This window comes from Neomonachus schauinslandi, chromosome 9 (genome assembly GCF_002201575.2).
Source record: "Neomonachus schauinslandi chromosome 9, ASM220157v2, whole genome shotgun sequence".
Taxonomy (NCBI): Eukaryota; Metazoa; Chordata; class Mammalia; order Carnivora; family Phocidae; genus Neomonachus; species Neomonachus schauinslandi.
In genome coordinates this window covers 32,964,063-32,985,542 of record NC_058411.1, presented here as the reverse complement: position 1 = coordinate 32,985,542, position 21,480 = coordinate 32,964,063, and the positions used below count along the sequence as shown (strand labels likewise).

At 42.1% G+C, this 21,480-nt stretch overlaps 1 protein-coding gene across 1 annotated transcript; it reads right to left on the bottom strand.

Moving 5' to 3' along the window:
* Positions 1-559: 559 nt before the first annotated feature.
* ATP6V1D (ATPase H+ transporting V1 subunit D) lies at positions 560-21,188 on the bottom strand. Its single transcript, XM_021679729.2, has 9 exons — positions 20,996-21,188; positions 16,275-16,392; positions 8,123-8,202; positions 6,549-6,616; positions 5,795-5,839; positions 4,573-4,676; positions 3,973-4,039; positions 2,324-2,402; positions 560-1,242 (listed from the first exon to the last, which is right to left on the bottom strand). The coding sequence occupies exons 1-9, from the start codon at positions 21,034-21,036 to the stop codon at positions 1,101-1,103; spliced, it is 744 nt and encodes a 247-aa protein (XP_021535404.1). The 5' UTR covers positions 21,037-21,188; the 3' UTR covers positions 560-1,100.
* Positions 21,189-21,480: the final 292 nt, after the last annotated feature.

Genomic DNA, 21,480 nt, shown 5'->3' with positions numbered 1-21,480 from the left:
CTGGCACATAACTAAGATTATTCTGCAGCAGGTATTAAATGTTCGCAAAATTACTTGGTACTTTAAAAAGCCTAGGCTTACGATATCAATTGACTTAAATACAATACTCATAAGCCAAGTGTTAACAATTTTACCCAAAACTGTTCCATAGCCAGTCACCTCAGAAATGCCCAGGACTGGGTACAAGAAAGCCTGAGTAAACATGGATGGCTCACCAAATCAAACAGCACGAAAAAACCTCAGTCAGCTCCTGATATGGCCACTCAAATGCCTCACCTTCCTATTTAATGGAAGACAGCAAGTGTTCCTGCTTATAAAAAGTTACCTTATTACTTAATCTCAAATGAGAATTATTTTTTCTTAGATTAGGAAAGAAAGTATTAATAACCCCTCTTAACTCACTGGCATGTTTATGAACACCCCAAAATTCAACAATCATCCCAGTAAGCTTATCAGGAAAACACGTACTATGAAGGGGCAGGGGGAAGGAAGCTCTAAACCATGTGCCAATCTGAGGATAAGAACGTGACTGATAGTAAATTAAAAAAAAAAGGAACAATTCACTTTTAAATCATTTTACTGTTTATACCATAATCACATTAAAATTGGCAGAACTCTCATGACAGACAGGACAGAGACCTGTCATGCAAGGCAAACAGTGAAGGTTTCATAAAGCTGGAGAGAAGTACCAGGGTCCCAAGGATGGCCGCAGCGATCTCAGAAAGCAGTGCCACAGTGTCGGTGTAGGTGGGAACACAGGCGGCCACAGCCATAGCTGGCCTGAGGCCACTGCTGCTTCCTAAGGGGGATTTCCTAATATGCTTGGTAAGCAGATCACTTGAACAAATGTACAAGGAGCAGGGTACTGCTTCTGCTGAATAAATTCTACAGGTTCCTGGGTAGGGCCTACAAATCTCATGTGATAAATGGTTGTTGAATTAGGATTGTGCAAAGGTAGTCCCATAACCAACACCCAGGGAAATTTTACCACCAGTGAAATTCTTAGGCCAAAAAATAAATAGCCACACATACCAAACCTACACACCGTGAATTAAAATGGTGCCATGTTAGAGCTTATGAAAGAACCAGAGCAGGAAAGATTATTCAAACAGAAGATCCTCATCCTTCTCTTCAGCCAAAAGATTAGCAGGCTCCATCACCTCACCAGCTGCCCTCCGTTGCTCCAAGTCCTTCTCAGATTTTTCCTTAAGAATCTTTTTCTTCTCCTGTATTTTCTTTAATCTATAAAACAAAAGGAGGGAATTTTCTGAACACTGTTTCAGTTCTAAGTATATCTGACCTCTGCTAGTTTTGTAACAAGGATCATAAACACCTACAAACTAGAACAAAATTTTACTTTTATTTCAATTTCAGTGATCTATGTAATCCATTTTTAAAATAAAGATTTGAGGTAGGATATACACATTTTAAGCTGATAATGGACTTTGAAGGGGTGGGGGGAAGGGAGACTATCCACGTCCTACATGTCTGCAGAGAAAGCTCTTTTTAGAAGACAATCCCATGTGCCAATCTGAGCATAAGAATGTGACTGATACTCTTAGCAGTAAATTTTTTTTTAAAAAGTTCCTATCCCAGACTCAAACCTTGAAATCCATCCCTTGATAATGGAATACCTTCTAAGCATCAGACATTTATTAAAATTTTGAATCAGTTTGGATCACCACAATCCTGAATGTCACTGAAGGACAGAAACACAATAACCTTTTATAATTAAGATTATAAATCATAGATGGCCACGTCTTCCCTGAACACGGGCCTTCACCTGTCTCCCACCATCTCTGAACCTGACACACTGACCTCTGTATACTACATTTTTAGTATCTGTTGTCCCTACCAGCTCCAGTTGTTCATAACCAATTCATGTACACGCCTCACTTCTCTGAGTACTGTGCTAATTCTCGAATGGTATGATTTGTATTATTACATAATGCCCCCAAGTACTTTATACTTTCTCCTGGAACATGTTCACCATGTAATACATAGTTGTTGATTAATTCCAGTTTCTTTTTATGAGGCAGACACCTGATCTAAATTATTATTTCATTTTAAAGAATCATCAAGTCTATGAATAGTTTCTCCTAAGGGCCTAACTTTTTGGAGATGCCATATTTTAAATATATGCAAAACTTGGCATAGATTGGTCTCCAGAGCCTTCGCCCATATTACGTCTTGCTTCTCATTTATCAGAATAAAATGAAGGCTGTGCTGATTCTAAAGAACGTAAGCCAACAGTCTCTCAGCAAACTGAGCCTTTGGAATAGGAAAAACAAAAAAGGATCAATAATTGCCAATTCCAACAAACCTATAGAACTCTTCTCGCTCTCTCTCATCCAGCTCTGTGATGATATAAGCAAGGGTACGTTCAATCCGGGGAATGATGACTAGGGTTTAAAAAAATATACATATGAGAACTTCAGACATTTTTTCAAATTGCCAGTGTTCATTTGTGTAACATTTTCTAATTGTAAAATTAATCTACATTTAATGCAGAAACCTTAGGAAACAAAAACAAAAAATTAAGTATAATCCAACTACCCTAAAATAACTACTGTAAATATTTCGGTATATGCCCTTCTAGTGTCCTTTCTATGGACAGATAATATACACAATATATACAACACAATTCTATGGACCACAATACACATAACACTGAACATACTGAATTTATATGAATATACAACACTGAACCACAGATGTTATTTTAAATATAATCACAATCCCTCTTAAAAAGCAGATCAAGCAGGGGCGCCTGGGTGGCTCAGTTGGTTAAGCGACTGCCTTCGGCTCAGGTCATGATCCTGGAGTCCTGGGATCGAGTCCCACATCGGGCTCCCTGCTCCGTGGGGAGCCTGCTTCTCCCTCTGCCTCTGTCTCGCTCTCTGTCTCTCATGAATAAATAAATAAAATCTTTAAAAAAAAAAAAAAAAAAAAACAGATCAAGCAGAGAGAATGCACTAAGTTGAATTTTAGGTTAGTCATAAGGTGCTGCTTTACAGAGAATTTGCCTGTCTGCTTCTAAAATGTGAACTCGTAGGGGGCGCCTGGGTGGCTCAGTCGTTAAGTGTCTGTCTTCGGCTTAGGTCATGATCCCAGGGTCCTGGGATTGAGCCCCGCATCGGGCTCCCTGCTCAGCAGGGAACCTGCTTCTCCCTCTCCCAGTCCCCCTGCTTGTGCTCTCTCTCTCTCGCTCTCTATCAAATAAATAAAATCTTTAAAAAGAAAGAAATTAAATAAAATGTGAACTCGTTGAGTGCTGGAAATATCACCTTATCCACTCTGTTTTGCTTGCAGTTCCACTTACAAGGTCTGGCACTAGCTACTGGTCAGGAAGTGTGTGTTGAGTTTTTAAAAATGAGATAATTTCCTCTTTAACACTGAGAGTGCAAAATACCTTCTTTGCTGTTCAAAATCTGTTCCTTTCTTACCTCAAAATTGAGTATTTCTTTAATGAAAATAGAGTTTCTTTAACGGAAAGTACCATGCCAACACTAAGCACAGTTACAGAATAATAAGAGATGGAAAATAAATGCATCAAATGGGAAAATGTTTAGGAATCAAGGAGAAGAGCAGGACATAAAGCCTACAGGAAAGGGATTTAAAGTTAAATATTTAATGTGTTCAAAAAGATCACTGAATCACTGGAAAGAACTAAAGAAAACACTAGGGCTTTTAAAAAATAGTTTTGTCCTTTATTCGTGACCAGAAATGAATTAAACACTTCAGAATTTTTAACTTAACCATTCCCTTATGTATATGGACTTGGGGGGTGGTTACACAACTCTTTTAAAGCACTTACTACTAACCCCTTCCTGTGCGGCTGACCCACGCTGCCCTGCCCACTGGGGATGGGGCAAGGTCTTACTCCCCTTGCGGTCGGTGCCTGGATCCCATGCAAACATGGAGCTATGGACAAGTGGACAAACAAAGAGCCTCACAACAGCACACACTCACCGTGTTCAATGGCATTGACACGCCTGTTGGTTATCTTAATGGCTTCATCCAAAGTAACAAAGGAAGTCTAAAATAAGAGGACAAATGAATAATTTAAGCATGAAGTTTTCCTAATCGTGTCCTTTCTGGCTTTAAGCAGACTGCACTTATAGAGAACATTTGGAAACCAAGGCTACATTTCAACAATTTCCATAGAACACTATTTCCAGGCTATTATAATGAGTTTACTTCAGATTCGCCTAAAGTTATAAAAATGGCAAGGGGAGAGAATCAGGCACGATGACATATTATATATATGAACTGGCCACAAAGGGGAAAAAATAGCTTTCACGCATAAACTGTTATATTTGCAGTTAAATCTGGTATTGACTGCTGCCGTTCTCACCTACCAAAGAGTGCAAGTCTACTGATGCACACACATTTCGTTAGTCATCCGTAGGGACGCTGGTGCGGAAACCACCATTTCAGAAATCACAATGTCTCTGGTTCATGTCCCATAAAATCCCGGGAACAGCCTAAAGCCCTAAGCGCGGGACCCTCTCAGAGAAAGGACCCTCAGGTACCCACGCGCGGCAGGGGCTCTCCGGCTGCTGTGCTTACCTGAAGCGAAGCTAGTTCCACCAGTAACTCCACTGCTTTGGCGTAGTTCCTCTTTAATTTCGCCAACTGCTCGCCACCTCGGGCTAACCCAGTCAGTTCATAACCTGAAAGAACCAGTCAGGCAACATCTGTCATTACCGGGTAAATAATCTTCCCCACAAATTTCCCCAAAAGAAGTCAGACTAATACCAAACAAGGAGAAACAAATTCACTGACACCAGGCTAGGCTGCACAGTCAGTATGTTTGGTTTTTCCAATGTGAGGTTTTAAGCATTTGGGTTTTTTTAGTTTTTATTGAAAGTCCAGCTAAAATACAGTGTAATATTAGTTTTAGGTGTTCGGAATAGTGATTTAACACTTCCACGCAATACCTGGTGCTCTCACAAGCGCGCTCCTCACTCCCTATCGCCTAGTTCACCCCTGCCCCCCACCCCCTCCCGTAACCATCAGTTTGTTCTCTACAGTTAAGAGTAACAGTGATCATGTTTTTCTTCCCAAGGAAACTATTCTAAATATAACTATAGGAGAAGCTTTTAACCACTGGGCCCCACTGCCTTGGGCATGACACAGCCTGACGCCCACAGTACAGTACTGTTCCCTAGAGGGGGCTCCCTAGCTTGCTCCACTTCTTCATCTGAGCTACAGTAAACACTCTCTGTGAACCAGTGGAAGACGAGCACCAAAAACTATTGTTTCTATGAAAAAAAGTTGATTACTTTGGAAAGACTCCATAAAGATGTGTTACTACCCAAATGCTATCAAATTAGGAAACGCTAAGACAATTGTAAAAAATTGAGAATGAGCTATAAAATCTAGGAAGATTTAGCATTCAGATTGCATCACAGAGTCTAAGACCTTATTTTACTTTATAGAAGCTCAAACTGGAAATTATAAACAATGCATTATGGGTGTAGTTTATGCAGAAAGACAACACAGATGTCTAATTAGTGGATTCATACTCAAAGGCCATGGGCTTGCACATTTTTTTAATGGCAAATGACTGTTTATGTATTTCTAGGTTGAAATAAAATATTTTAAGACATTATAATGTTTTTATTAACTGATTAACTCTTGTCCCAACTGTACCGTATAAGAAGGATGCTAACACTGGAACCACTAAACTCTAAGAAAGTCCATGCAGCACCAATTTTCCAGGAAAAGGTTCATTTAAAGAGGAATCTGGAGAACGCAGAAACATACACTACCAAAGTGTCACACTTACTGTCAGTTCCTTCATGGTAATGTTCAAACACTGGCAAAGTAACACCTGTTAAACACAAACATGTGGATTCACAAGCATGTCCATGAAGTACTGTTTCTTGATCACCCTTGTTCCCTGTGTTTCTTTTTCAGCAAATACTCAAAAGTCAAGAGACTGTCTGGAATTTAACTGGTTTCAATGAATGAATTTAGGAAGCTGGTACCTTAAGTGTCCATTCCTATTTAATAATCAAATTATCCTGAGTAATAAGAGATCAAGCTGTTACAATTATTTTCCATTCAGCTTTGAGGTATATGTAAAATGCAAAAAAAAAAAAAAAAATTGCACATACTTAATGTATACATTTTGATGAATTTAGATATATGCATACACCCATGATACCATCACCACAATCAAGGTAATAAACATTATCACCTCCAAAGATTTGTGTCCCTTTTCTTGTGTGTACGTTAATACTCAACACAAGATCTACCCTAAGTTTTTAAATACACAACACTGCATTGTTAACTATAGGCACTACATTGTACAGCCAATCTCTATAAAGTATTCTTCATGTATAACTGTAACTTTATCCCCATTTCCCCCACCCCCATCCTCTGGCAACCACCAGTTACAAAGATTTTAACATGTAAAGCAAATCAATTTGTTCTAAGTAGAAGAGATTAATTAGGACATGAAGATCTTGCCGTATAAACAGGTTAATTTTTAAAGGTCATCTTATCTTCCTAAGGATTCTGAAGGGTTGAAAAGTTACCTGCTACGTTATCTTTCTTAGCTCGGATCTTCACTTGGGCTTTATTTACATTTTGGATAACTGTGGTGCTGCAGAAAAAGAAAAGGCCTTGATTTAGTTGAGATTTTAGAGTGAGAAATAAAACTACAGGGACCCATCAGGTAATTTCAACAAGGGTGAGATAGCTCAAGTATGTTTTGATAATTGTCTTTCCAGAAAAAGGAAAATCACTGCTGCCAGAGGAAGGTCTCAGAGAGCAAAGAATGAACCGTAGGAAAACGAATGATTTTAAAGTACACAGACTGCTTGAGTTTTCAGTCAGGCATGTGGTGCCACAAATGTGACTTTAAGGATTTTTATTCAGCCAATGTAATTTAGAGAAAACTCCTGGGGCGCCTGGGTGGCTCAGTCGTTAAGCGTCTGCCTTCGGCTCAGGTCATGGTCCCAGGGTCCTGGGATCAAGCCCCGCATCGGGCTCCCTGCTCTGCGGGAGGCCTGCTTCTCCCTCTCTCGCTGTCTCTTGCTGTCAAATAAGTAAACGCATTCACATACCACTTACATACTGTTGATTCCCTCCTGCTGCTAGAACACTGGCAAAAATTAAAGTCCATCTCTTCAAGAGGCCTTAAGCCCCTGTGGTTGTAAGACCTGTCAGCTAATGCTCCTGAATAACACAAACTAGGAATGGAGACATCGTATCACTGGGTAAAGACAACTAAAATAAAAAATCCTGAAAACAGTTTCCACCTCTGTCCCCAAATAGCCATCTGACCTCAGGAAGGCACTGAATTTAAAGGGAAAATAACAGGGGCGCCTGGGTGGCTCAGATGGTTAAGCGACTGCCTTCATCTCAGGTCATGATCCTGGAGTCCCTGGATCAAGTCCGGCATCGGGCTCCCTGCTCGGCAGGGAGTCTGCTTCTCCCTCTGACCCTCCCCCCTCTCATGTGCGCTCTCTCTCTCTCTCAAATAAATAAATCATTAAAAAAAAAAAAAAAAAAGGGAAAATAACAATGTTTGCCTGGTTTACCACACAAGCTTATCTGGGGAGAACTACACAACATGACTGGCAAAACCCCCCCTGTAAAGCAAAAACTAAACCATTTTACATGCTTTGTATATAAAACATATTTGATATGACAAAACTCTTAGAATTCATGCCCTTTAAACCAATTCCATTCTCAAACTTATCCTAAGGAAATAATTCTACAGAAACAAAAATATATATGCATGAAAATGTTCATGGCATCTTTTCTAATATTCTAAAACTCTGAAAATCAACCCAAAAGTTCACCATTAGGAGAAACAGTTAATAAATTATGTACATCTAGAGAAAGGTTATACAGCTATGTGAAAATAAGATGTTTAGGACACAATGTTAAATGAAAACAGACTACAGAATGTTAAGTATACTGTGCCCGCAACTCTGTACCAGACACGTGTGTATGATAATAAAGACACTGGTGTTAGGGTCAAATAACCCTATCATTTGTCTTCAGTGCTTAGATGTTTTATCATTAACAGTAACTTTTAAGGGAAATTATGAACATGAAAGCACTTTGATTTTTTTAAAACACCCCATTAAGTTCTTCTTACCTGAAATCCCCTGCTGTGAACTTGGCCTCAGCAAGTGAAAAGGCAGCTTCTCTCATCACTTCACCCATCAACATTTTAGTCTGGAAAAGCATAAACCAACAGCTGATTCAACTCGTTTTGTACAAGGAAAAAAATATCAATATCATGTTCCTTTAATAACCAGTATTTTATACCAGGTGTGTGTCTAAAATATTGACTTGATAACAAAAATGGATATCCAATTTTGCTTGAACAGTTTTGGTTATGGTCACTAACAGTGTTGCAACACCATATGTTTTATAATTAAAACATCAGAATAAAGACATTAAGAAATAGAAAATGATCTTTACTAAAGGACCTATCTTATTCCTGCATGGGTCCATACTAATGTGCTCAAATTAATCTCTCAAATTCACTGCAGTGCAGTGAAAATCTTAATGGCATAGTGATTCTAATATAAACCTGGAATATTTAATGTTTGAAAAAATCCAACAATCTTTTTGAAAGAAAAAAAGCTGGGGCAGGTAGGCAGAATTGCCAAGTATTAAAAATAAGGAAATATATCCAATATGGGGACAAATAAGTCAGTGAAATGTAATAGAGTTCAGAAAGAGCCGCAGGTCTCTATGGAAATTTAGTAACATAAAGAGACCATTCAAATGGCCACCCACTTACAAAATGAGCTTGTCCCTATCTCCTTACATCACACACTCCAGAAATTCTTAAAGATAAAACTTAAAAAAAAACAAAAAACTATAAAACACAGAATATTTTCTTAATCTTTTTAGGCCTTCCTAAGCACTATATATAACCCAAAAGCCACATTAAAAAAAAAAAAAAAAAGACTAACAGATTTGACCAAGTATTTTTTTTAAAAAGTTAAAGGCCAGAGGGAAATATTTTTAGTATTTTACACACTAACTAGAATATTTGTAGAACTCCTACAAAAAGAAAGAAATTCACCAAGAAAATCAAATTACCCATAAACATGAAAAGATGCTCAACCTCACAATCAAAAGTAATACAAATTAAAGATACTAATTTTAGGGGCATCTGGGTGGCTCAGTCAGTTGAGCGTCCAACTCTTGATTTTGGCTCAGGGCATGATTTCAGGGTCGTGAGATCGAGCCCTGCGTCAAGCTCCGTGCTCATCATGGAGTCTGCTTGAGATTCACGCTCTCCCTTTACCCCTCCCTTGGCTCACTCGCTCACTCTCTCTCTGAAATAAATACATCTTTTTAAAAAAAAATGAATAAAAATAAAAGACACCATTTTAGCTCAATAGATTGGCAACAAATAAAAAAGATTGACACCCAATTAGGAAGAATCTGAAAGAATAGATCCTCTCACTAATCATTTGGTGGGAATGTAAATTAGTATTACAAGTTGGAGAACAATGTGGCAATTATCCATCAAAATTTAAATGAATAGGGGCACCTGGGTGGCTCACTTGGTTAAGCATCTGCCTTTGGTTCAGGTCACGATCTCAGGGTCCTGGGCTCGAGTCCCACATCAGGCTCTCTGCTCAGCGGGGAGTCTGCTTCTCTGCCCCAAACCCCCCACTCCCACTCATGCGCTCTCTCACTCTCAACTAAATTTTTTAAAAACCTTTAAAAAAATGCAAATGACAGATCCTGAAGATTCTAAGACTTTCCAGAGAAATGCTAGCACACACACTGTTAGAAGGTGGAGGAAGGACAGTATAGTATCCTCCAGAGGGAGAAGGCACTCTGAGACGGTAAAACAGTACAAGCCACTCCACACTACTTACACAGAGTTTTACTCCAGGTAACCTACCGACAGGGAGGGATCGGGAAGACAAACAACCCAGGCAGCTATACAGCTGCTCTCCCCACCCCGTTCCCTGCCAAGTCTGCATCATAACCACTTTTATAGAGCGAGGGGGCGTGGTGGGGAGGTCAAAGGGTAGTCACGTAACGTGGTGGTACCCTCTGTGCGCCAGCCATCTCTACTAGCTGCGTCAGCGGCACCCTTGGTACACCACTTAGAAAAGATGAGAACAACCCTTCCCACCTTTCAATCAGGGCTAACATTAACCTCCACGGGGCCCGGAACACACAGCCCCACGGAGTTCCTGTGTGGCATGAACAAGATGGAGGAGCTGAAACGGGAGGCAGTGTTGTCAGCACTCCTACACGCTACCCTCGACATCCTTCCGGCCCGGATCATCTTCTCACGCCATTCTTCTGCAAGGACCATACAGCCAGGTACTGGGAGGTGACCCACATCCCTGTACCACAGCAGCAATATGATTATACTTCTAAGACCAGAGAGAATACTTAGAACTGTGGTTCCCCAACAACCCAGTAAAGAGGTCCTTTCCACAGACGCAGCAGTTGGAGTGACTGTAAACTTCGGTGTAAGCGTGGCCTGTAACAAGATGTTTCCAGACACAACAGAAACATTAACAATGCAAGGTTATGGGCTGTAAGAAAGGTCTTACAAGCAATAGATATGGCAAATCTTCAGTTAGCAACAACAGGGTAGTGGTTTCGTCCCCATGAGGTAATACATACCATCCCTGGCTTTGGTTTTTTCCCTGGGAGATGAAACCATTTATTTTGCTCCTTAAGATCATCAGAGGATGTATCTACGTTGTACATACACAACCATACTGACAACCCTACCTCCACACCAAGAGTCAGAGGTTCAGAAGCAGTTCTTTGCATGTGCTGGGCCCTGACCAATATAATGAAGGGTTAAGGATACCGGATGTGAGGCCTTGGCCCCAAGGGATTAGGACACCAAGCCACCTGGAGGAGGCATTCCAAGTCAATTTCCAAGGAACTAGAGCCTTCCCAGATGGGAAGTCTTGTAGCAATCACAGAAGCAGTCCCTCCCCCGCCCATAGGCCTCAGAGCTCCTGACAACACCTGCACCCAAGAGCAGTGTCGCTGCTTGGGTGCTCATATGCAGAGGTCTGTCCTGCTATGGGCACAGCCTTAAAAAGCTGAATTGCCAGTTAGTACTGGAGACCATCCTTTGAGGGAGCCACCTGGTGACAAAGTCTTTAATGTGTTTCCTAGTAGTCCATTCATCCTTCCAGTTAGACCTGCAGCAGTGAGACTGTATGGCAGGTGGGAAGTCCACAATATAGCCCAGGCCTCTGCCCATTCTTGGACATCATGACCAGTAAAACGTCCCTGGCTCACTATCTGAGTCCGTTTGTACATGCTCTCCAGTTCTGTTAACCTGTTCTGGTTGCAGCCTGATTAGCTTTCACAGGCAAAGGCTTATACAAGTCCTGTGCAAGTGTCCACACGTGGGTCAATGCACGTTTGAGCCCTTCCAACACTGGCAAAGGGCCTATGTTATCTACCTGCCAGCGAGAAACAAGGCTTGTAGTCCGCCGAATACACCCCAGGGTATGGCACGGTGACCATCACCGGAGGCGGTACTGGAGGCAGTCCTTGTCAGCAGCTTGCAGACTGAAATATTTTATTTTCTTTTAAAGATTTTGTTTATTTGAGAGAGAGAGACAGTGACAGAGATAGTGACAGAGAGCGCAAGTGGGGAGGAGAGGGAGAAGCAGGCTCCCACCATGCAGGGAGCCTGACGTAGAACTCGATCCCAGGACCCCGGGATCATGACCTGAGCCGAAGGCAGACGCTTAACCGACTGAGCCACCCAGGCGCCCCTGTAGATTGAAATATTTTAAAGGCAAACATAATCTTTTTACTATTTGCCGAGTAGTTCTGGGACCTCAGTCGGTGTCCCGATTTACGATGAACCCACTCTGCTACATCAGACAGAGTCAGCAGTTCCTCCAGGAGAACTTGTGCGTGGCCTAGAGCGTTTGCCTCATAACTGCCTGGTAGTGTGGATGGGGAGTGAGCAGGGACACAGGTCATACTTGCACAGCTGCGTCAGGCTCAGGGCATACTTCCCAAATACCTTCCCACGGCTCTACTCCCCACAGAGCTCTATTTAGTATACCCCAACTGGGGCGCCTGGATGGCTCAGTCGTTAAGCGTCTGCCTTCGGCTCAGGTCATGATCTCAGGGTCCTGGGATCAAGCCCCACATCGGGCTCCCTGCTCCGCGGGAGGCCTGCTTCTCCCTCTCCCACTTCCCCTGCTTGTGTTCCCTCTCTCACTGTGTCTCTGTCAAATAAATAAATAAAATCTTTAAAAAATAAATAAATAAATAAATAACATACCCCACCCTTCTCTGTGCCATCAAAGCATCCATGCTGTCACCCTTACAACGCTGCCCAGCTGCAGTAGCCAAATCAATGCGCACTGGCTCGTAGGTCAACATAATCCATACCACTCTCAATTCTGCCCACTGACTACTTTGTTTAGTTTTTTCTTCAAACCAAAGTACATCAGAATCCAGCCGAATGGCAGAGGAATGCCAAATAGGCAGGTTTCCCCTGCAACTGCCATCAGTATACTATGCATCCACCAGAGGCGAGGCTTTCCCTTCCTTTACTTAGGGGAAGGGAGGCACAATGTCAGCGACTCCTGGAAGTTGGGTTGGGTCGACTTAGGTGACCGGCCCTATTAATGAGTATAGCTCATGAGATAGTGGGTTGGTTATTTACAAGCGCTCCTCCGCTGTAGGTAAGCATGTTATTTCTAGAAGGTGCTTCCCTGGGCACAGGCACACTTAGGTTTGCTGAACAAGTCCTTAATTCATGCCATCATAGGCAAATCAGCACTCATTCCTTCTGTCTGTTGCAGTGCAAGATACACAGCTAATAGTTGTTCTTCCATGAGACTACACCTGGTTTCTATTCCCTTCCATAAATGAGACCAGAATCCTAACAGGATCCCACAAGCCCCAGCCAAGCCCTTCTAGATATGAATTTACATCTAATTCACAACTCACACCTGGCATTAATACCCCCAAGGTCCATACTTGTTTTACTGCCATTTTTGCCCTTAAGATAGCCTCTTATCGGAGCACCTCAGTTAGTTAAGCGTCTGCCTTTGGTTCAGGCTGTGATCTTGGGGTCCTGGGGTGGAGCCCCATGACCTCGGGCTTCCTGCTCAGCTGGGAGTCTGCTTCTCCCTCTCCCTCTGCTCCTCTTCTCCCTTCTCATGCTCTCTAATAAATAAAATCTTTAAAAAAAAATATATATATATATATATAGCCTCTTATCAGTTTGCACCCCAATCCCATCGGCTTACCCTCCTAACCAAGGCATTTAAAAAGTCTTAATATCTACTCTATTGCTAGATAGGGAACAAAAAGTCTCCAGTAACCCAATAAACCAAAAGCCTGTAATTCCTCTACCATTTTAGGGATTGGGAAGGCTTGCATTTTACTAATGACAGTCTCTGGCATCACTTGTCTTACTTGACCAGATGATGCCCATGAACTTTACCGATTAACCCAGCCCTTGGATCTTGTCGGTATTTACCTTCCATAATGCTTAGCAAGACCAAATTGGGTTGTCTGAATTTTCTTTCAGGATCCTGTATAAAATTAGATCTTGTCATAATTGTTTGAGAGACCTCGATGGGCCCCATTTCTGCAATTTTATCACTGGGAGAATCCTTTGTTTTTCCCGTTTTTCAACCTATTTCCCTTATGGCGGATTCTTTTGGTTTCCCTTACATCAGCCACCATGGTAGCAATGGACCGATTAACCATAGGGGCAAGGACATACTAAGTCCCACACCATGCCCCCGTGGCTGACTGTAATATAAGGTCTTCAAAAGAGAAAAGTAATTCTTTGTCTAGATCTCTAAAATGCTAGGTGTAAATGGCAGGTTTCATTCCCAGTTCACACAGAATTTCTTGTAGTTCTTCCCTGGAGATCAAGGAACATACCCCTTTTAGGCCAAGTTATCTTAATTCTAGCATTTATCCAATCAAGTTAACTAAGTGCCTGAGATTCTGTCCCAGGATTGTGGCATATATTTGTTGCAAGGCAGAATGAGCACTGACTGGGGCCATTTTTGACATCCCAAACCTCCAAGAGGATACCCTCTTCCCGGTATCCCACCGTGGCAACGCCCACACTGCCACCCCTTGTCGGCCGCCCTGCCTAAAGCAGCTGACCTGCTCCACTGAGTCAGTGGCAGAATATTCATTCCCTCACTGTCATACCCTGACTAGCGGGAATTTTTTCTCCCTCATCCTCAGGCAAGCAGGTAGCCTGGGGCTCTGTTTGAATCAGAGGGCGCATCTATATATCATGTTCCTCCTCTAGGACAACCTCCTCATCAGAGTCATCACCCCAGGGATCCCAGGCCTCTGGGTCCCCACTCTCCTGAGACATCACAGTTCTCCCTTCAGTGTGCAGCGGCTGGCACTCACCCTCTCCACCCTCCCAAGCCCGTAATTCCCAAGTGTCCCTCCTGCTGTTGGGGTTCCTCCAGACATAGCATCCCGAGAGGAGGAACGTGTGGCTCACACATCCCCTTCCAAAGCCAACACTTCTCCGGTCTGCAGTCTGCTCCGATTCCCGCCCTATTCCCGACTCCCCTCCCCGGCACTTCACCAAGCACACACGGAGGCCCAGCCATGCTGCAACCGCTGGGCGGCGGCTCTCCCTTCTCCTCTCAGGCAGGCCTTCTAACGCCCTGCTTTCATAGAGCGAGGGGCTTGGGGGGGCGGTCACGGGATAGTTAGCTCAAACGATGCCTCCTGCGCGCCACTCTAGGGAGGGTCAGAACAAAGCCTTCCCACATTCTGGTCAGGGCAAACATTAACCTCCATGGAGCCCACAACACATAGCCCCGAGGAAGGTGACAGTGCAGCCATGAACAAGAGGGAGGGCCAAAGATGGAGTCAGTGTTGTCAGTACTCTTACACATACACATAAGGACTGAAGAGTACTCTCCCTCACTAAATAGTAAAACTATGCATTCATCAACAGAAAAATGGTTAAATTCCATTATCCATTCGATGGCATTCCATGCAGCTGTTATAAAGAGGGGTGCCTGGGTGGCTCAGTTGGTTAAGCGACTGCCTTCGGGTCAGGTCATGATCCCGGAGTCCCGGGATCGAGTCCCGCGTCGGGCTCCCTGCTCAGCGGGGAGTCTGCTTCTCCCTCTGGCCCTCTTCCCTCTCATGCTCTCTGTCTCTCATTCTCTCTCTCAAATAAATAAATAAAATCTTTAAAAAAAATAAATAAATAAAAATAAAGAAAGAGGCAGATCTATGTATCGATGTAGAAAGTGGTCTATACTCTGCCAGGGGGAATAGGCAGGAATTGAATTATATAATGTATAACAGCTGCATGTTACTAAAAACATCCATGATGAAAGACAGACAGAAAGACTATAAATCAAAGTGTCACAGAGAACTCTGGGAAATGAGAAAGGTAGTTGGGAGGGGAATAATCTTCATTTTTAAAAATATATTTCCATATTCACATTCCATTTACCTAAAAAGCACTGAATTGAAACATACTATGTGCCAGCACTGTTCTAGGCACAGGAAATAAGTGCTGAAAGGATTAAGTCCCTGCTTTCACAGAACTAACACTCTCTAGTGGGGGCAACCAATCAAACAAGAAAATATGCAGTAGTACATGCTATGACAAAAATAAGGAAACGTGGGGTGCCTGAGTGATGCAACTAGTTAAGCGTCAGACTCTTGGTTTCACCTCAGGTCATGATCTCACCGTTGTGAGATCGAACCCCGCGTATGGCTCTACACTAAGTGTGGAATCTGCTTAAGACTCTCTCTCCACCCTCTCCCTCTGCCCCTCCCCGTGCTCCTGCTCTCTTTCTCCCCTCTCTCTCTCAAATAAATAAATCTTTAAAAAAAAAAAAAATAAGGAAACAAGACAGAGGTAAATATAGTGGTCACTTCAGATTGGGTGATCAGGGATGGCTTCTCTGAAGAGACCAGAATGATCAGAGGAGTAAATCATAAGTTCTGGGAAAGAACATTTCAAGCAGAAGAAACAGCTAATGAAGGTAATGAAAAGGTCCTGGAGGAAAATGGCAGGGAGAATGCTCCAAATGAGGTCAGAGTGGCAGGCAGGGGCCAGATCGGATCAAGTGGGGCTTGGCAGGCAAGAGTAATGAGCCCCATATTTTATATTAAATTATCTGAAACTTGTTACAGTCATAATGGTATTTCTACTTCCGAAAGAAATTTAATTAACTTAAAAATTAAAATGCCAATAGCCATGGTGGATTTTCCTTAAATATCTCTAAAATAACTGTTCTAAGCACAGTTCATTCTACCTCTATTATCTTCTTTAGGATCTGTCGAAATCGAAGAGTTAAGGCATCAGATTTTTTCTTCAGGAGGTTTCGACCTGTCTGTGCTCCTTTTAATCGAGCCTTCATGATGGTCTGTGCCCTATATAAACAAAATTAAAAATATTTATTCCCACTGTTTAAAAAACATAAGAATACTTCCTCCAATATAGTACTAAAATTATGCTTTACTCTTTGATGTCATGAGAATAAGAATATATAGCATCTGTGCTGACAGTTATAATTAATTGGTTTCTCAATACTGTAGATTTCCATTTTCAGTGTTCCATAAATAAGTTCATTTATTTAAAACAGAAATAATTCTTTGACCAATATCTGGGAAAAGTTATTTATTAAATCATAATAAAATTTATCAGGAGTCCTACTTTATGATGCCACCATAGCTAAAATATTTATTTGATTTGCAAGTTAAGATAATGTCTGTGTTTCCATTATAGGTGTATTAAGCATTTTTAAAAAATCTTCAGGACCAACAATTCCACTGTGAGGAATTTATCCTAAAGATTTACTCCCACATGTACACAAAAATATATACAAGGTTAAGGATGGGTACTCCAGCCTTGTGTGTAATAGCAAAAGGGTGGAAACCAGCTAAATGTTCCATAAATCATGGTTCACATAAAATGGAACAATATGCAGTCATAAAAAAGAGGAAGGTAAAAGAAGAATAATCTATATTATATTCTCTTACTCATGCAAAGTAAGGGATAAATATGCTTATATTGATACAGAGAATACTTCGAGAAAAGATTCACAGAAACTGCTAACAGTTTCCTTTGGGAAATGGGACTGAGTGGAAAAAATGGATTTACTTTTTACTGTATTTATAATACTCTTTTGGACCTTCTCTAATATATACCACAACCAGTAATTACTTTTCTACTAAAAGTGTGGCATTAAAGTATTTTCATTTCATCAGACAAAATCCTACCAATACTTTCATTAACTTGTAAATGACTCAAGGAACCAATGACACATATTTCTGAAAAGTGACAAACTACAGAACTCTTACCTCTTATTCCAATCTTTTCCCATCAGAAACCCCAATACCAAAGTCAAGAAAATAACAGCAGAAACTGACATTTCTGTTCTTGCTACCATATGCCAGATAAAATTTAATAAGAAAAAAGTAGGAAATATGATTTAACAATAGATTGTATAATGTAGATACTTAAGGTGATTTGTATAAGGGGATATAATTTCATATGACTGGTGTTATAACCAACTGCAAAATAGCATGTATTAATGGACCTTTGGGTAAATTCTTAGATCTTACTGAAATCTTTTACCATAGGGGAAAGGTTACTGAGACGATTCTATAGCTGGAATAAACTTTGAACATTATCTTGAAAATGAGACTTAGAAAAATGAAACACTTTCTCCCAGTCACTCTAGGGGGAAAAAAAAAACTGATTGAAACACATTTCTGACTCCAGTTCCTTGCCCAAGGCTCAAACTAAACTCAAACCTAGGCCCACTGTATCCCAACCACATGCCACACTGCCTACTAGAAAGAGCATCAGATGAACAGTCCTCTCTTTGAAAACTACTATTACTAGTTGAATTTGCACTGACTGGCCTCATTGGAGGTCTAACCAAGTGAAGCTGGTTCAGTTTCCAGCCTTAGCTGGAGCTATCCACTCCAATGTGTACATTTAGCATATTATCTTGTTGACACTAATGACCAGAATCTGGGCTCAAAGACTTGGATCAAATTTAAGTCAAATCCCAGTATTGCAGATTCAATATAGTAAAAAAGGTGAGCTGGTTGATAAAATTGAATTTACCATGCTAATTTTAATTTCCTCCTAGCTAATGGCACCTCTGTGAAATAAACACATTTTAATTCTTGAGACGTGAAGAGTGACTTGCCTAAGGGCTTACAGCCAGTATGTCATAGAACCTGGATTTGACGGACTCCTGTTTGCAAATCCTTCATGCTTCTTTTGCTTTCACTCTAAACTTGTTTTGTTCTCTCTGCTGCCTAAGTGGGAGACAGCCCCACTTCACAGAATAACACTGTAAGGTGGAACTGACACAGAAGTCACTAAAGTATTTTCTATCCTAGCTCTTAAAAAACCGACTCCTTTATAAGTTTTAGTGCTGCTCAGCACTAGGAAAAAAGTTCGACCTTCAGCTAGAACGATGACTTTGTTTTCAGCTGAATCAAAGACATCTGACTACATGACAAAATACCTGCTGCTAAGCCTTGGGGAAGATATTTAGAGAAGCAGTAACTTCCTGCACCTTATTTTCCTCTCAATCAGCAAGCTGAGTGCTCTCAAATAGCAATTTTCAATTTACAAACCTATTAGTCTTCTTGTCTAAGCCCAAAGAAGTCCATTTTCACTTCTTAGTCTCAAAGTAAAAACAAAAAAATGTTAACATTCTGACTACTATCAAAAATAAACACAGCCACGGGGCGCCTGGGTGGCTCAGTTGTTAAGCGTCTGCCTTCGGCTCAGGTCATGATCCCAGGGTCCTGGGATCGAGCCCCACATCGAGCTCCCTGCTCAGCAGGAAGCCTGCTTCTCCCTCTCCCACTCCCCCTGCTTGTGTTCCCTCTCTCGCTGTGTCTTTGTCAAATAAATAAATAAAATCTTTTAAAAAAAAAACACACAGCCAGACATTAAAGTGGTGAAAACATTTTGTTCAGTAACCACTGACAGTAGCAGAAAAAGCTGAGCTCCATTCTGACTTGTGCAGAAGTGGTTGGGCATTCTAAAGGAAGAATAGGGAGAGGAGCAAAAGCTGACTCAAGAAGAGTCACAGAAGCAAAAAATTACAAAGGGCTGGTCACTGAAAATGACACTTGGCCAGCTGTGTCTGCTAGCTGGCAATCATGGAAGTTAGGATTCTATCCTCCCAGAGACTGGGAGACGTCCATCCTTCCTAATAACTACATTTCAAAGAAATGGCTTTCTGATCCTTGAGAATGACAATTCTAAGTTGTAGGAGAGATATATATATTTCAAAAGGAAAAGAAAGGATTCATAATTGTAAGCCATTTTTAGTGAATGCCCTAAGAAAGGGAGGTAAGGGGCCTAATCATCAGGTATTGGATAGAACAAACAATAAATTCTCCTGGAAGCACTGGGCTTTCTCAGGCAGGCATTTTAATGGGTGCCAGGGTCATTCAAAGAACACAGCCTTAGGCCATCCTAGTTTGGTGGTCTTTCAGTGCAGACATTGGTTAGAGTCTGGGTCAAGTGCTGGGAGTTCTGGTAGCCTTAATCCTTATCTATTTTACAGACAGTGCCTTTCTCCACAACTGACTTGCTTCCCATATAATAGAACCACCTGCTAAACAATTAGTAGGTGAAGGTAAAAAATAAGCAAACAAAACCCCAAACCCTTTCATTTCATTAAGAGCTGCAGCCAACCTGGAAGAGACAGAAATGTAAGTCTGGGGTTTGAAAAATAATTCTTTTATTTTAGGCATTCTCAGATTCTCTGAGAAAAAAGTCAGGATGAAGGAAAAAAAACCCAGAACATCCCCAAAGAAATAGGACCACAATCAAATATCTAAATGTCAAAGCCAAACCTGATTTTCTACTCCTCACTGGGAAAAAAAAAAGAGAGAGAGAGGAAGTAGAAGAGGAGAGGGCAAATAACTAATCTTTACTTTCCACACATTGTTAGGCAAATTTGAGAAAACTACAAAACCTTTAAAAACTGGCCAAACAGAGGTACCTGGGTGGCTCAATCCGTTAAGCACCTGCCTTCAGTTCAGTTCAGGTCATGATCCCAGAGTCCTGGGATTGAGCCCCGCATCGGACTCCCTGATCAGCAGGGAGCCTGCTTCTCCCTCTGCCTCTGTCTGCCACTCCCTTGCTTGTGCTCTCTCCCTCTCTCTCTGTCAGATTAATAAAATCTTAAAATAATAACAACAACAATAAAAACTGGCCCAACGCTTAAGGCGCTATGCTTTTTTTTGTAGACCTTCTATGGATTAATTCTCAAGACACTCTCTCCTCCTGGAGACAGCTCACATTTCGGTGGGAAAGATATGTAAACAAATATCCACTTTACAATCTGCTGGGTGGTATTAACCGAGGTCTGTCTGAATGAGGCGCAATGGTGATGGAGCAAATGGACTGCCTCGAAAACTCAGGGGTATCTTCCCACCGCAGGTAACATTTCATGGGATCTTGGAAAAGGAGAAAGGGGATCCAAGATCAAATCTGACGTCCACGCTAGGGCAATTCGATTCAACCCCCAATTTGGCCTAGAAGCCTCTCTGTGTGCTTCTCACCATAGTAAACTTCCCCTCTCAAAGCATTTATCAGACCTCGCTAGCTGGTCCATCTCTCCGTTAAACTGTGAGCTCTTAGGCAAAACTGGCGATGATTCACAGTTCTATAAAACCACTACCCAGCTCAATAAGGGAATACAGGATGAATGACTCGATTGACGAATAAAGTCAGCGGTCCTCCGTAAAAACCAGCAGGCCGGGTGGCCTGTTCCTACGGGTTGGGATTACTCTGTCCAGTATGGTTCCCTCAGAGCAATGTGTGAGGGAGCCGTCAGGGAGCATCGCCCCAGACTCACGAAAAGGGACGGGGGAGAGCTCAAGATCCCAGCAAACAAGGAACCTCGCTGCTTGTCCAGGGTATGCAGGGACTGCTGCTCGGGACAGGCGTTCAAGAACCTAGAAATGCTGCTAGACCCGTTCTTTTACTCACATGCGCGAAGGAAAGATTTCAATTCGGTCTTTGCCCGACATTCTGACGATGACAGTTTGGCTCGGATCCCCGGCCGGGCAATCGAGGCTGCAACTGCCCCAACCACAGGGTCTTCCTCTAAGGGAGTCAGCTGGTTGTGTCACCTGACCTCCTCGCGTTGCTAAGTGGCAGCTGGGCTACGTATATACGCATTCTTCACTTCCGCTTCCTGTTGGCCCGGGGGGAGGGTGGGGGGAGGACAAGAATGAGGCGATGCCCGGATGTTAAGGCCTCGAACCCGGCACTGAACCGCCTCTCACTTCCGGTTCTCCTCCTAGCCCCTCCCCCTCCAGCTCCCAGGAGGCTGCGCAAGACTCTGCACGCGCGGGGTGGAAAAAAAACAGGAGAGAAGAGTACACTCCTTCTCTTCTTCCACTTTTCATCTTTGTTCACAGCGCCACCTCATGGTTGACTGAAATTTCGAGAGAGGATTAATTCTTCAAGGA